Here is a 15,468-nt window from a genome sequence, read left to right as displayed (position 1 = left end):
ACCAGCTTGAATAGAATCAGTGCTCTTTATTCCAAAAACAAGGCAAAACAGAAATAACAAAAAGGCAGGGGTCTCAGACCAAAGTCTCTTGCTCCGAGGTCGGGAGGGAAGCTCGACCGAACACTCAACAAAAAGGAAAGAATAGTCAAAGTGGGCTCCTCACTCAGGTGACGACCGTGTCTCTACACTGAGCGAAAAACAAAACAAAGTACCGGTCTACAGAGTAACGACGAAGATGAACTCACAGGGCGAGTGGGCGACGGACTGGCCTCAGGTTGGTAAACCAACGACCTGACAGTGAGTAAGAGCAGGGCCGGGTATTTAAGCCAGCTGGAGATGATCAGGTGAGATGAGCCCCAGCTGGCTCTTCTGGAGGAAGGCGTGACAGTGGGCGGAGTTCGGAGGAGGGAAACTGCAGGGGAGACAGAGATCCTAACAGTACCCCCCCCTCAATGGGAGCCTCTTGGCGAACCGCCCGGTCTGCCGGGGTTCTGGTGATGATAATCACGGATCAATGCCGGATCCAGGATCCGAGACCGAGGCACCCAGCAGCGCCTCGGGACCATACCCCTCCCAATCGACAAGGTATTGAAACCCTCTGCCACGTCGACGAACCTCCAGGAGGCGGCTCACCGTATAGGCCGGGCCTCCTCCAATGAGTCGGGGGGGTGGAGGGGGTTCGGACGGAGGGTTCAGCGGGCTGGAAACCACGGGCTTGAGGAGGGAGACATGAAACACCGGGTGGATTCTCATGCAGCGGGGTAACTGAAGCTTGACTGCGACAGGGTTGATTATGGATGTGATGGGAAAGGGGCCGATGTACCGGGGGGCGAGCTTCTTGGACTCGGTATGAAGAGGGATGTCTCTTGTGGAGAGCCACACTTCTTGTCCGATGCGGTGGGCGGGGGCGGGAGCACGGCGTCGATCCGCCATCCTCTTGTTCCGGTCTGCCGTGCGAAGCAGGGCAGCCCGGGTCTCTCTCCATACCCGCCTACACCGACGGGCATTGTGCTGGACGGAGGGGACCGCCACCTCGCGCTCCTGGCTGGGAAAAAGAGGTGGTTGGTAGCCTAATGAGGCCTCAAATGGGGACAGTCCGGTGGCCGTAGAGGTGTGGGCATTGTGGGCATATTCCACCCATGATAGGTGCTGGCTCCAGGAGGAGGGGTTGGCAGCAGTCACGCACCTGAGCATGGCCTCTAGTTCCTGGTTCAGCCTCTCCGTTTGGCCATTAGTTTGTGGGTGGAACCCGGAGGAGAGGCTGACCGTGGTGTCGAGGGTCCGGAAGAACGCCTTCCAGACCTGGGAGGAGAACTGCGGACCACGGTCTGAGACGATGTCCGCAGGGATGCCATGGAGCCGGAAGACGTGCAGGGTGAGGAGATCCGTGGTCTCTCGGGCAGACGGGATCTTGGGCAGTGGGATGAAGTGTGCAGCCTTGGAAAAGCGGTCCACCACGGTTAAAATCACAGTGTGACCATTAGAGGGGGGAAGGCCAGTGACAAAATCCACTGCAATGTGGGACCACGGCCGTTGGGGAACGGGGAGTGGTCTTAGCAAGCCTGAGGGAGGCCGGTGTGAGGTCTTGCTGCGAGCGCACGTGGTACAGGCCTGGACATACGCTCGGGTGTCCCTTTCGAGGGAAGGCCACCAGAAGGCACGGCGCAGCCAATTTATTGTACGCCGTATACCGGGGTGGCCGGAGAGTCGGGAGTCGTGAGCCCATCGCAGAACCCGGGAACGGACAGGCGGGGGAACAAACAGGCGGTCTGGAGGTCCCCCTCCGGGACCAGGTTCGGTGAGCTGGGCTTCACGAACTGCCGTCTCGATCTCCCAGGTGACGGCTCCGAGCACGGATGAAGCTGGCAGGATCGTATCCGGAGTGGGGGTTCCATTGGCACGGGTAAACTGACGGGAGAGAGCGTCTGGCTTAGTGTTCTTGTGGCCTGGGCGGTAAGTGATTACAAAATTGAATCTGGCGAAGAATAAGGCCCAGCGAGCCTGGCGAGAGTTGAGGCGTCTGGCTGAGTGGATATATTCCAAGTTTCTATGGTCAGTCCAAATGATGAAGGGGTGTACCGCGCCCTCCAACCAATGCCTCCACTCCTCCAAAGCCAGTTTAATAGCCAGCAACTCCCGGTTGCCAACATCGTAGTTCTTCTGCGCAGAGGAGAGTTTACGCGAGAAGAACGCACAGGGGTGGAGCTTAGAGTCGGACCCGGACCGTTGGGATAGGATGGCTCCGACGTCAGAGGCATCCACCTCGACGACAAACTGACGGGTCTCGTCGGGGTGGACCAGGATAGGGGCTGAGGCAAACCGCTCCTTAAGGGTTTGGAAAGCCCTGTCGGCCTCAGGAGTCCAGGTATACTCCACCTTAGGGGAGGTGAGTTGAGTCAGGGGGTTGGCTATGCGGCTGTAGTCCCGAATGAAGCGCCGGTAGAAGTTGGCGAACCCCAGGAACTGCTGGAGCTGTCGTCGCGACGAGGGTACCGGCCACTCCGTTACTGCTTTTACCTTCTCGGGGTCCTTTCTGAGCTGGCCCTCCTCGATGATAAAGCCCAGGAACTGCACAGAGGACACGTGAAACTCGCACTTCTCGGCCTTTACAAAGAGTTGGTTCTCCAGCAGGCGTTGTAAAACCTGACGGACATGGCAGCTGTGCTCTTGTGGGTCTGAGGAGAAAATGAGGATGTCATCCAGGTATACGAACACAAAACGGTTTAGGAAGTCACGGAGGACATCATTAACCAAGGCTTGGAACACGGCGGGGGCATTGGTTAACCCAAAAGGCATTACCAGATACTCAAAGTGGCCCAAGGGTGTGTTGAATGCGGTCTTCCATTCGTCCCCCTCCCGTATCCGCACAAGGTGATAGGCGTTGCGGAGGTCCAGTTTAGTGAAGATCTTGGCGCTGGCTAGGGATTCAAAGACAGAGGTGATAAGTGGTAATGGGTACTTGTTCTTAATGGTTATTTGGTTCAAACCTCTGAAGTCGATGCAGGGACGAAGGCTCCGATCCTTCTTGGTGACGAAGATGAAGCCCCCCCCCCAGAGGGGAGGAAGAGGGCCGTATAATCCCTGCAGCGAGAGAGTCGGTAATGTATGTCTCCATCGACTCGCGTTCAGGTCTAGAAAGGTTATACAGACGGCTAGTAGGGAGTGGTGCGCCGGGGAGCAGGTCAATTGCGCAGTCGTAGGGACGATGGGAAGGTAGTGAAAGGGCCTGCTTCTTGTTGAAAACCTCCTTTAGGTCCAGATACTCACAGGGGACGGAGGAGAGCGTAGGCTCGGTGTCCGGTGGGTTGAGCTGAGGGGTCCGACGGGGAACTGCTGATCTGAGACAGCGGGAGAGACAGGTGGGACTCCAACCAGTAATCTTGCTCTCAACCCAGTTGATTTGGGGGTTGTGGTCTCTGAGCCACGGGTGTCCCAAAATCAGAGGCGCTTGTGGCGTAGGGAACACGTAGAATCGGATGTCCTGGCGGTGATTACCTGACACGAGGAGCGATAAGGGCCGGGTCTGGTGTGTAATCCTGGCCAGCGGGCTGCCATCTAACGCGTTCACCAGCAGGGCACGGTCCAGGGTCTCCACTGGAATCCCTTCTCTCTCAACAAGAGTGGAGTCCAAAAGGTTCTGTTCCGCCCGAATCGATGAGCACAGACAGGTGCATAGGGCCGGACGGTAGGTGCAGAGTAGCTGGGAACAGGGACTGAGACTTGGGGTGGGGAACTCGCTTAGAGTCGCTCGCCAATATCCCCAGTCTTATTGGCGAGCCCTCTCTTTTGGGCGGACCGGGCACTCTGGAACGCGGTGTCCCAGTTCACCACAATAAAGACAGACTCCTGCACGGATGCGTCGATCTCTCTCCTCCTGGGAGAGGCGAGTCCGCCCTAGCTGCATCGGCTCCTCCAGATCCATAGGTGGCGCCACCGGCTGTGGTGGGCGGGGGTAACCGGTGCTGTTGCGGTGAGGTGAGTGGAGACCGTCGGGCGCACAGGATTGTGATACCTGTAGGACCTCTCCCGATGGCGCTCTCGAATTCGGGTGTCCAGGCGTACAGAAAGCGAAATGAGTTCATCCAGAGACTCGGGTTCATCAGCGTCATGAGTTCGTCCTTCAGGCGGTCTGAAAGACTGTTCGAAAAATCCTCGTAGTGGCAACTCATCCCAACCGGACTCGGCGGACAGAATCCGGGAGTCCACAACGAAATCAGCAGCGCTGGTTGTTCCCTGGCGGCACTGGAGCAAACTTTGAACTGCATCTTGAGCGTGAACCGGGTGGTCAAAAACCTTCTTAAACTCTCCAATAAACCACTCGTAGATGATCTGCTCTGAACAACGACGGTCGAGCCATGCCTCGGCCCAGACTAGAGCTCTTCCGCGCAGCACTCTCACAGTATAAGCCACCTTAGCGTAGTCCGAAGCATAAGTACGGGGCTGCTGATTAAAAACAAATCTGCACTGGAGCAGGAACCCACGACAGCCCCCCGATGCTCCGTTATAGGGGTCTGGTGAGGGAACAAAACACTCACGGTTGCGAGCTGTATCCTCATGAACAGGTTGCTGGGGAGGCGAGGGATGCTGCGCTAGCTCCTGCATTCTGTCCCCAATGTCTGTCACTTGTGTCCCGATCGCTTGCTGAGACTCCCTTAAGTCCTGCAGCTGATTATGGTGATCTCCCAGGAGGTTACCTTGGTTGAAAACCGCCCTCTGCAGATGTTCTGCAGAGGAAGCTGCTGCCGCTGCTGGGTCCATTGTTGGTCAGGTCGTTCTGTTATGTGTTGGTGTGGAGATTGAACCCAAACGCAGACGGACACCAGCTTGAATAGAATCAGTGCTCTTTATTCCAAAAACAAGGCAAAACAGAAATAACAAAAAGGCAGGGGTCTCAGACCAAAGTCTCTTGCTCCGAGGTCGGGAGGGAAGCTCGACCGAACACTCAACAAAAAGGAAAGAATAGTCAAAGTGGGCTCCTCACTCAGGTGACGACCGTGTCTCTACACTGAGCGAAAAACAAAACAAAGTACCGGTCTACAGAGTAACGACGAGAAGATGAACTCACAGGGCGAGTGGACGTACGGACTGGCCTCAGGTTGGTAAACCAACGACCTGACAGTGAGTAAGAGCAGGGCCGGGGTATTTAAGCCAGCTGGAGATGATCAGGTGAGATGAGCCCCAGCTGGCTCTTCTGGAGGAAGGCGTGACAGTGGGCGGAGTTCGGAGGAGGGAAACTGCAGGGGAGACAGAGATCCTAACAGTGTGGGTAGCTTCAAAACCAACATGCACCGGGGTGGCCTATGGTTTTTTACCAGCACACGGAAGGCAGTGTCAACATTTTGTTTGTTCTTTTTGTTTGTTTAGTAAATAAATTATAACAATAATGGAATAAGGAAATTTTGACATTTCTTTCTTTTGGCTGCGTCTACTCCAAAACCTCCACGGTGCGTCAGTGGCAATTTGATTCATAGTTGTATTTGATTTATTGGACAAATGGCCACTATACAGTCAATGTTGAATGATCACTGATGACAAAATACATATATGTGTTGTAATTTATAATGGACACATTCAATATATATATATATTTTAGTGTAGTATTATAATATTCATGACAGCTTCCACAAAGCTTCCACTGGTGCAATCAAAGATATTCAACCTTTAAGGGATGGATACCGTTATTTCCTTTAGATGGGGCCGAACAACACTTTGGCTCACTGTATATATTTACGCTGCACGCTTTCAGCCCTACGTTATCATCCAATACTTTATTTTTATAGCTGTTGCCTGTTACCAAGTTTAAATGTTTGCTGTGAAAAAATGGTCTATTGTGTTCAGATTGTGGGCTCTTCTCATCTCTCAGTATGTAGTTCTTCATTTCCTTTCCTAACCTCCTCCCCTAGCATCTTAGTCCCTCCCACTTAAGACACAAGCGGAGGAGGCAAGGAAGCGACAAGAGGAGATAGAAGTCGAGGGGCAACAGGCATATAACAAATTGAGACCTCAAGAATGACTCCCCGGAGGTCTAAAAACAATGCAATGACAAAAGATATGTTTCAAGAAATACTTATGGCACCGAGAAGTATTTATAAAGAACCTTAATTACAAATTAGCTTACAAATCAGTTGTCACGAGACAGGAATGCATCTCAAAATCATTATGTCCAATCATCATGCATATTATTTTCCATTTGTCACACATTTTTCCACAAATGTACAAAGCAGGTAAATAAACATTTGCTGGGGAGTTTAAATACATCAAATACATGTTTATGCTTTTGTTATATTACAATCAATATTATGATAATATGGGCTAAATGTGTCACTGACGTTACACCCTCATGCATGGAAAAGGAATGCAAAATGGAGAATTAATTCAGGAACAATAGAAAACTCATGTCTTGTGAAAAAAGCATGTCATTTTCACGACTATTGACTCGTTCAAACACATAATTTTAAATTCTGGCATGTGGTAATGTAAATAAAATCGCCCCTGAAATGTCAGAGCAGGTGTAAACGTAATTATTGTTGTACAAACTTTCCAACAAACAAAGAAAACAAAGAAAAAAAGAAAGATAAAATATTGATCTCCATTGAAGCGCCATCAAAAAGGCCTCCTTTGCTTTCCTAGAGCGCTGCGTTGATCCTGCTGCAGCCCTGACCAATCACAAGCCAGCTCAGAATCAAATGGACCAACACTTAAAAAACAACTGTTAAAATATGTGAAGTGGTGCCCTGATACATGATTTATATCACAAAATAAATACAGAAATGTTTAACCGAGCAGCAAATACTATGAACCTGTATTTTACACAAAGACACACACACACACACACACACACACACACACACACACACACACTGAACTGCACACCTCATAAAATCCCCATTCTTACACACAAACACATTCGCTGTCTAGGTAACAGATTGCACATGGTTGGCGGTGGACGTGGTCCCACGGTTGGATCGGTGAAGACGCGGCGAGGCGCTCAGCCCGGACACTCTTTGAGGTTGACCGGCCCGAACACACCGGACGGCCTGTCGAAGGACACCGAGTCCCCGTTGATCCTCATGTCCTGGATGCATCCCACGAAGGACGACGTGACGGGGAGCGCCTGTTGCATTGCCATCTCTGCGGCAGAAAAGGGCGCACAGGGTTGAGTAGGTGAGAACGCGTGTACGTGTGAATTTAACAACGACTGGATTCACTCTGGGAGGAACAGATTCATTCTCACCAGGAATGCCCCCCACATACAAGGAGTCTTTGGTCAAATGTATCGAGGAGGAAGGCGGTCCGATCTTATAATGGTCCATCGTGTCCACGTGCAGTTGCACAACATTCATCCGCTTGATCACTGGAAGACACACGGACAGCGACGTCATACAGATAGAACATTTATACCAGAGTCCTGAATAAGTTCTAACCGCAGTCCTAGTTCGCCGTGAGATGAAGTGACTTTACCTGAAATCTTGTGGAACCTCCCATCGCATAAAGAAACCTTCGGCTTCACCGACACCCTGAATTCCCCTTTGCCGTTGTTGGCTTGTGCCACGACCTGGAGATGGGAGCGTGTTCAGACACTTGCAGTCACACGGCGAGTAAAGGCACCATCTACGTTAAACGTGAGGTCGGCTCTGTAAAGCTGAAGTCCACTAAACACAGACCGACAGTTTGAGATGCATCAACCCAGAGTGTCTGGCTCCTCCTCTCTACCTCCATCTGCCTGATGGATCACGGAGGTCTGGATCGTGGTCCATGACTCCTACCAACTATTCATACACTCTGTCATACTCATTGAATGTGTTGTTACTCTGTAATGATTCCTTCTGGTCACATGACATCTATTATTCTGTCCATCCTGGAGAGGGATCCTCCTCTGTTGCTCTCCTGAAGGTTTCTTCACTTTTTTTCCCTGTGAAATTTGTTTTCCTATTTTTTAGGAGTTTTTCCTGATTCGATGTGAGGTCAAAGGTCAGGGATGTTGTATGTGTACAGACTGTAAAGCCCTCTGAGGTAAATTTGTAATTTGTGATATTGGGCTATACAAAATAAATTGAATTGGCTGACAGGCTGATGGAGTGTGTTTGCGCCGCCCGCCGGGCCTCACCTCTCCTCTGAGCATGTAGACGGTGAGGTAGTGGCCCAGCACCGGCCCATATTGGTTCCAGCTGGAATCACCGACGTGGAGCAGGAGTCCGGTCGGGCTCCGCGGACGAATATTTAACAGCAGCTCAAAGCTGGAGCCCACGATGAAGGAGTCATCTGAAACATAAAACAGACAGTCATGAGAGTTGTAATAAATGTGTCATAACTTAGAGACATTAAAGCGACGTATAATTGAGACTCTTTCTTACGGGTATCATAGTTTCTTTAAAGGAACTGATTTAAAACTAATTTCCACTGAAGTCTCTTCAAAAAGGCCTGTGTGTGTATTACATACACACTAGATATTAATTGGAAGGTGTAAATATACAAAACATATTTTATAAATACATTACTTTGGCTAAATGGACCTCTGTTAGTTTTTTTACTTATAAATATAAACAGTATCACCTTTAAATACATTAGTCTTTATCAGGATGCCAACTAAATCGTATGAATGAATGCGAGAGCTGTAGCTGATAAAGATCATTATAGTCGTTGATTATCAGATGGTTATCATAGAGATGGACTTACTGAGAATGACGTGTGCTCCATTCCCTGAGAAATAGACCCCTCTCTGTGTCTGGCCCTCAAAGCAGGGCCCGGCCCCGTGGTTGGTGGTCGGGTTTGACATCGGCGCTCCGTTCATTTTGAAATTGCGGATACATCCGGACACACTTTGCTTGGGAAGGGCCTTCAACTAAAAGTCAGACAAACAAACAACATAGAGGTGTTTAAATGCGTGAACAACCTGTTTGACTGTGTGACTTTGTCAGGGAGCGCTTGTTTGACCTTCAGCTCTCTGTGAAGGGACTCGGGGGCACTGCCCAGGTACACAGGGGACACAAACTGCTGCATGGATGTCAACTCAGCATTTGTCAGAAGGCCGTCCTGGGCTCGGATCCCATCGACGACCAATCGAAACTTCTTCTTCTCCAAACTGAAAATGACCTGCGGGCCACACATTCACCATCAACAGAAGATGTAGCTTTGCTCTTGAAGGGGATTGAGTGATACAGAGTGTGTGAGTCCACTCACCGAGTGCCACTTCCCATCGTTGTACTTCTCCCTGTTGAAGATCTCATTCTGTTTGCCCACAGACAGTCTGATCCGGCCCTTGGATATGTACAGAACCAGATGAGAGCGCCCTCCTCTGGTCGCCGCAAAGAACAGGAGGCCTTCAGGAGCTCGGGTCCTGACATCCAGGGAGAAGTGGGGCCTGGCAGGGATTAAGAAAGAAGGACACAACCTTCAGTGTGTGTGTGCGTGTGTGTGTGTGTGTGTGTGTGTGTGTTAACTCATAGCACAGCTCTTGAGATGGCAGCCTCAGCCGAGGACACTACATTTAGAAGAGCGTGCATGCGTGTACTCGCCTGGGCCGCAGGACCTGCAGTGGGAGGCTGTAGCTCAGGCCGCTGACAGGGCCGCCCATGCGATAAGCATTTTGAATCGAGGCAGGCAGTGCACATGTTGAGAGCGTGTCGTTGATCGGCTGCATCACAACATCCTAAAAGAGCAACACACACAAACAAAAGAGACACTCAGCACAATGGAGGAAGTCACGGTTTGCTCGCTCGTCTTCGGGGATGTCTCCAAAGGGGCTCCACAAGAAGAGGGGGGGAGGGGGGCGGGGGGCATGAAGCAATATAGAGTGGTAAGAATGAAGATAATCATAATTAATATATATATATAAAGTAAAAGGTATAGTTTATCAAATTGGGCCTCCACAAACCGACAATCTCTTGAGTGCAGGTGAGAACACTGAGGACATGTTCACTGATGAATGAAGCCACGCATTCATCGAACACTTATCTTCACGATCGATTCTTCTGTGTATTATTTGGTAGATTAAACAACTCAAATAAAATGTAAAAGAATAATCATCCGGCAGAACCAAAACGCAAATATATTCAGTTTACTCTCATAGAAGAACGAGAAACACCAGTAAGCAATCTTGATTGCAGCTTTCTTTCTTTTTTTACATAGATTATTGGAGATGCGGTTTCTGTTGATTTACTATACTTTAAATATCTGACTGTTCGGAGATCGAATGAGATCCAGAGATAGTGAACAACCAGCATTCACTCGTTTAGACAAATATCCGAGTGCAGCCTGGTCGTGATGATGTCATCCCTCATGTCGTTAGTCGACTCGTGATGATTGCTGGTGAGTCAGTATAAAATTACGCTTTATTTTGTCTACATTGAGGTTTTTACTGTCACGCTGAGCCGCACAACACCCACACACTTTGTGTTTACTCAGAGGTGTGTTCGGATGGTTAGGAATTATGAGTGATCTCAACAGGAATTATATTGTAATAGTTTTTTCAGAGATTGTTAAACTGTAAAAAGACTTAAAGACCTGTTTGAAATGGCTCCTTTAGAAAACACCAGTGATGGATGAGAGATGAAAATGTCCCCTTCCACACCTTGTTAACCAAACATCATGATACGAATCTTAATTAGATTCTACAGCAACGTCTCTCATTTTCTATCTTAATTCCTCTATATTTTGCATTATAGAAATTGATGTATTTAGTCCAGACTGCAGTGTTCACGGATTTCTTTCACTCGTTTGAACTCGTGCAGCAGCTGAGAATCCATTATTCATTCTCTATTGTGGGTCAGTGGCTGTTGGAGAATGCCTTTGTAGTGGTGATATGGCCTCCGTTAATCACAAGCTTCAAATCAAAAAGAATAGAGTTTAGTGGATTATGGGCACGCAAGATCCACAGAGATTTGAAGAAATGATGTAATCAAGCTTTGATAATGTGTCTGAACCCAGTAAACTCCTCTAGGCCGCGCATATTTCACCGTGAGGTCTAGCGTAGCTGTGAAAAACTAACATTGTCTCAGGAAATGCCTCATACCTTCCCACTGGCTACGTAATGTATTAAAATGTAAATCACCGTTTCTCAACCCTATTATAGCTGGGATCGCTTTCATTTTTCAAAAGGTGCTTCTCTGACACGTTGTGTTTTGGTTCTTTATTTATAGAATACAACCTCACTGGCCCACCACAGCAAGGCTTTCCATTTTAAATACAATTTGTCAATAAAAGTAGAGTATTAAAGTGTGTCATAATCGTCATTGTCATGGATTCTGTGTAAGTAAAAACCGGGTCATGAGCCAGAGAAGGGTGAGCAACTGACACCCAGATCCCGTGGATTGGACATTAACGATAATGAAGTTATGACTGATCTGGGTCTACAGGAACCGGTGTCTTTATAAATAGATTAAAAGAGTTGGAGGTAGGTTCATCTGGTTGTCGATGTTTTCTTTGACTGAGGTGTGTGCACCTGTGTGAACTGGGTTATTATGATGACTTGAGTCTTAGTTTTATTCATGCTGTGATCTAAAAACAAACATGTATCTTTTTTCTTTTACATTGTCCGTCACTGTTTTATGTTGTATCGTCTGAAACTTTGTGTCATGTCTTACTGCTGCTGTCTCGGCCAGGACTCTCTTGTAAAGGAGATTTTTCATCTCAATGAGGCATTTCCTGGTTAAATAAATGTAAAATAAAAAATAAAAATATCAATTGAGAATCAGGTGTGTGTGTAGGAGGGCACATGCGTGTGGATGGATGATGGAAAGTGGTCCAATACTGAGTTACATGAATGAAAGAAAAGAGACATGAGATGATTTCAAGCTTGTTATTCACAAGTTGTAATTATTAGAGAATATAAAATAGACAAAGATACAGTACATTTAATAATTCTTCTGATTAATGTCCATGCAACTCTTTATTTAAATACACTGCAGAGGCGTGAGCTTCCGCGTAAGAACATTGTGGTTATTTTTTCATGTCAATATTAGATTCTTGTCAGCATCGGCAGTTCTTAGGGCTCCTCCTTCTTCATCTCTGGAAATAAGGCAGCAAAATATAATGTAAACAATGTCAACATACAACAAACACTGATTATTTAATGTTCCCTTTACACAAGGTATGAACTGTTAAAAATGGGTATGACTTCCTGCTTTGTGAGTGAAAATCAAATCATACAGTCACCACGTTCATAATGCACATAGTTTTACCTTTAACCCTTGTGTTGCCTTCGGGTCATTTTGACCCGATTCAATATTTAACCCTCCTGTCGCCTTCGGGTCAATTTGACCCGATTCAATGTTTAATGTCGGTGTTCTTTCGGGAGTCAACAAACAAACATAAAGTACCTCACACTTAAACTTGGAAAACAATATTAATTCTAATAATTTTCTGGAGATTTTAATAGCTGGGGTCATATTGACCTCAAGGGTAAAATATGTTAGTAAATATAAAGGTAACAGGAGGGTTAAACATTGAATCGGGTCAAATTGACCCGAAGGCAACACAAGGGTTAAATATAGATGGATTGCTCTAGTCGTTTACAATAATGACACTTAATTCAAATGAAAGACAACCAAGTTGGTCAGCTTTGAAGAGAAGTTTAGATGATATCATTCAAATGTCATCTTGTTTACTTGTTGACAATACACAAACAACTCACCTTCTTAGAGGCGCGGTCCAGCATCAGTTGAGGGAGAGTGTCAGCAGTGCACACATCCAGCAAGACGTCTCCAGAAGTCTGGAAGTTGCTGAAGTCCTCAGGCCTGTACAGGTTGTCTGACCTAAAAAATAAACAAACTAGAATGGGCACTCGGTAGAGCGCATACCTTCGCATATCACAAGATTGGGCAGTGAATAATGAACATTTTGGCATTAGTTGCATGCAAATTGGATACAAATTGATCGTGCTATGGTAAAAAGAAGATTTTGATCTTTCCATGACCTTGACCGTGACCTTTGACCCGATTAATCCCAAAATAATAACCAATCATCCCACCAAATTTCATGCGATTCGGTTTAAAACTTTTTGTGTTATGCGAGGAACACGCATACAAATAAATAAATAAATAAACACACAGCGATCAAAACATTACCTTCCGCATTTTCAATGCGAAGGTAATAACAGAATATAATATACATACTGTATATCGTAGAGAAGCTGTACACAATGATGCAGCGCAAAGGAAGGACATGTTACCGTCGGGTGTAGAGGTTGGAGATGCAGCCTCTGAACGTGTTTTTTCCCAGGGCAAAGGTGTCGCCCGTGGTCGCTGCGGCGTTGCTGTCACCCAGCTCCCGCCCTGTGTCTTCGTCATCAATAATCACTGTGACGCTGTTAGGAAAAAAATCATCATGGAATTCTTTTCCTTTTTTATACCCTCACTTTAGCGTGTTTTCCTGTCAATGTTCGTGTGTTTTGAGTGTGACACCGAGCCCACATATCGGCTTCAATCCCACCAACCCAGACTCATGTGGATGGTTGTCATAATATTGTCACATGTGTGTGGCTATCAAAATGATTTATTTTATGTTTGAATGTAAAAACAACCGCTGCCTTTTTCATACCTTTCACCTCTTCTGGTTATCGTCAAATAATGCCAGTGGCCATCGTTATATTGTTCGTTTGATTTCCAGATCTTTCCGAAATGGAGCATCACGTGGCCGTTTTCCAACGTGAGATCGATCCTCTGACCCTGGAAAACAGAAAGGAAAAAGGTTTACAAATCTGACCACGTTTGTTCCTGTCGCTTCAAACAACTCCAACCTAATAAAGCCTCAATTAAAAAATCAGATTAAAAAAAATAAACATGGGACTGACCGGCTGCTGGCCCTGCAGAATGAGACCCTGGTCCTCTGTGCTCTTGAATCCGAGGGAGATGGTGACGTCATTGGCCAGACTGAAGCCTTTGAGGTCAGAGGTCAGGGCGCTCCCCAAGCTGAACTCAGCTTTACGAGTAACCTAGACGAGAACGTGGACGTAACACATTAGTCGATCGGTAGACGCAAAGCCAAAAGAGAATTGTGGTGAGTGATATGAATGCTGGTGACTGGTTGGGGATGCAGAGGTCATTGTCCTACCAAGGAGTCCATGGGACAGCCTTTGCTGATGCCCACTGGATCGGTGATAAGCTTATATTCACTTTTCAGCTTCATGTTCTTCAAGCATCCTTTGTATGGCAGGATGGTGATATTATATCTGTGAAGAGGAACACAATACTCTCAGTAAGGTGGGAAACGGTTGACCCCCGAGATTTCAACGTACAACGATGAAGAGGAACATTGATAGCGTACTTTTCCCTCAGCTCTTGCGGGGCGCCACCAAGGTATAATTCTTTAAACTCTTTGTTGTCGAAGGTAGACTGGGCGGTGACCAATTCTTCTTTGGACAGGCGGACGCTCATCTTCCCGCTGCCTGTACGAATGATGAGAATGTCCGCCCAGTCGGTGGTCTGAAAGAAGGACGGAGGAGCGAGATGTGGTTCAAATAAAGATTCCTGATTCAGTCGCGGTGATTAAGCGATTGCAGAAAACAGAACACAAAAAAAACCCGCTTCTTACCGGGAATATTTTCTTGGTACTTATGGCTGGAGCGGCTTGCAAATTACTACGTATGACAACGAAGCCCTTCTCTATCGTCACGGTGAAGTAATCGTCCTACGATGGGGGAGAAATCGAGTAATCAAATTCTTGCAAATACCATTTTACTCAAAAGTCTTTCAAACAGAAGTTTTTTATAGAAACAAACGACAGCAGAAACAATGATTTACCTCACTTCCGATGTACATCAGCAGACCGTTTTCTGAGCGGGAATAGAGGGACATACCGACGAGGAGGACGTTAGATGCTTTATCTATCACCACTTTGCCATATCCAGTGCCTTCATAGTAGCTGGAGTCCAATGGACGTGCATATCTAAATAGAGGGGAGAAAGAGTGGAAGACATTATATTTCAAAATCTGATGATGAAATGCATGCCGTGAGTTACCGATAGATCGCCTTTGCTCTGATGTCTACTTATTCCGGCTCCCGGTGGGGCTTTAGCCTATTCAATCATGCACTGGGCAAAAACATATTTTTTTTAATACATGGAGATCATACAAGAGCCACATCAAAAAGGCCAGTTCCAAAGTTAACACCCGTGTTCTGGGCGCTAACACAGAGGGATGGGATGGAAATGTTCATCCATTCACGCCACAGGGACGGCATCAAAAAACTGGGCTTGGCTGCAACTGAAAAGGTCGAACACGATATATAACCTGATATTTTCAGGCTTAAATCATTGACGAGGCATACAGGCGAGTTCAGTCACCACTAATCACGTAGGGACAAACCTCTTGCATGGAACCTTCTCATTGATGTTCTCTGCCTTTTGGAAATTGTAGAGACTGACGATCTTGTCGTTAACGGAGAAGAACTCAATGCAGCCCTTGTACTTGGGGTAGCCGTCGTAGAGAGAAGCTGGCAGCTGAGGAGAAGCAGAGCGGAGAAAGGTTTTAG

The 15,468-nt window shown here is 47.3% G+C and overlaps 1 protein-coding gene across 3 annotated transcripts in view; it reads right to left on the bottom strand.

Annotated features, from left to right (window-relative positions):
• Nucleotides 1-4,824: 4,824 nt before the first annotated feature.
• LOC130198140 (laminin subunit alpha-3-like) overlaps nt 4,825-15,468 on the bottom strand; it is a 57,014-nt gene continuing 46,370 nt past the window's right edge. For 2 of the 3 annotated variants that reach the window (XM_056421231.1, XM_056421232.1), the window contains 17 exons: nt 15,303-15,436; nt 14,739-14,883; nt 14,530-14,625; nt 14,263-14,420; nt 14,050-14,167; nt 13,790-13,930; nt 13,537-13,664; nt 13,169-13,303; nt 12,632-12,752; nt 9,516-9,649; nt 9,181-9,361; nt 8,935-9,093; nt 8,677-8,842; nt 8,108-8,262; nt 7,462-7,555; nt 7,235-7,354; nt 4,825-7,131 (listed from right to left, as the gene is read on the bottom strand). In XM_056421231.1, coding sequence (XP_056277206.1) covers nt 6,989-7,131; nt 7,235-7,354; nt 7,462-7,555; nt 8,108-8,262; nt 8,677-8,842; nt 8,935-9,093; nt 9,181-9,361; nt 9,516-9,649; nt 12,632-12,752; nt 13,169-13,303; nt 13,537-13,664; nt 13,790-13,930; nt 14,050-14,167; nt 14,263-14,420; nt 14,530-14,625; nt 14,739-14,883; nt 15,303-15,436 — 2,328 coding nt within the window. In that variant the 3' untranslated portion in view covers nt 4,825-6,988. Of the gene's footprint in view, nt 7,132-7,234; nt 7,355-7,461; nt 7,556-8,107; nt 8,263-8,676; nt 8,843-8,934; nt 9,094-9,180; nt 9,362-9,515; nt 9,650-11,782; nt 12,007-12,631; nt 12,753-13,168; nt 13,304-13,536; nt 13,665-13,789; nt 13,931-14,049; nt 14,168-14,262; nt 14,421-14,529; nt 14,626-14,738; nt 14,884-15,302; nt 15,437-15,468 lie in introns of those variants that run through there. The other variant, XM_056421233.1, reaches the window with a different exon arrangement.

Source organism: Pseudoliparis swirei, chromosome 8 (assembly GCF_029220125.1).
Source record: "Pseudoliparis swirei isolate HS2019 ecotype Mariana Trench chromosome 8, NWPU_hadal_v1, whole genome shotgun sequence".
Taxonomy (NCBI): domain Eukaryota; kingdom Metazoa; phylum Chordata; class Actinopteri; order Perciformes; family Liparidae; genus Pseudoliparis; species Pseudoliparis swirei.
The sequence above is the reverse complement of the archived record's forward strand: the minus strand, read 5'-3'. Positions and strand labels throughout refer to the sequence as shown.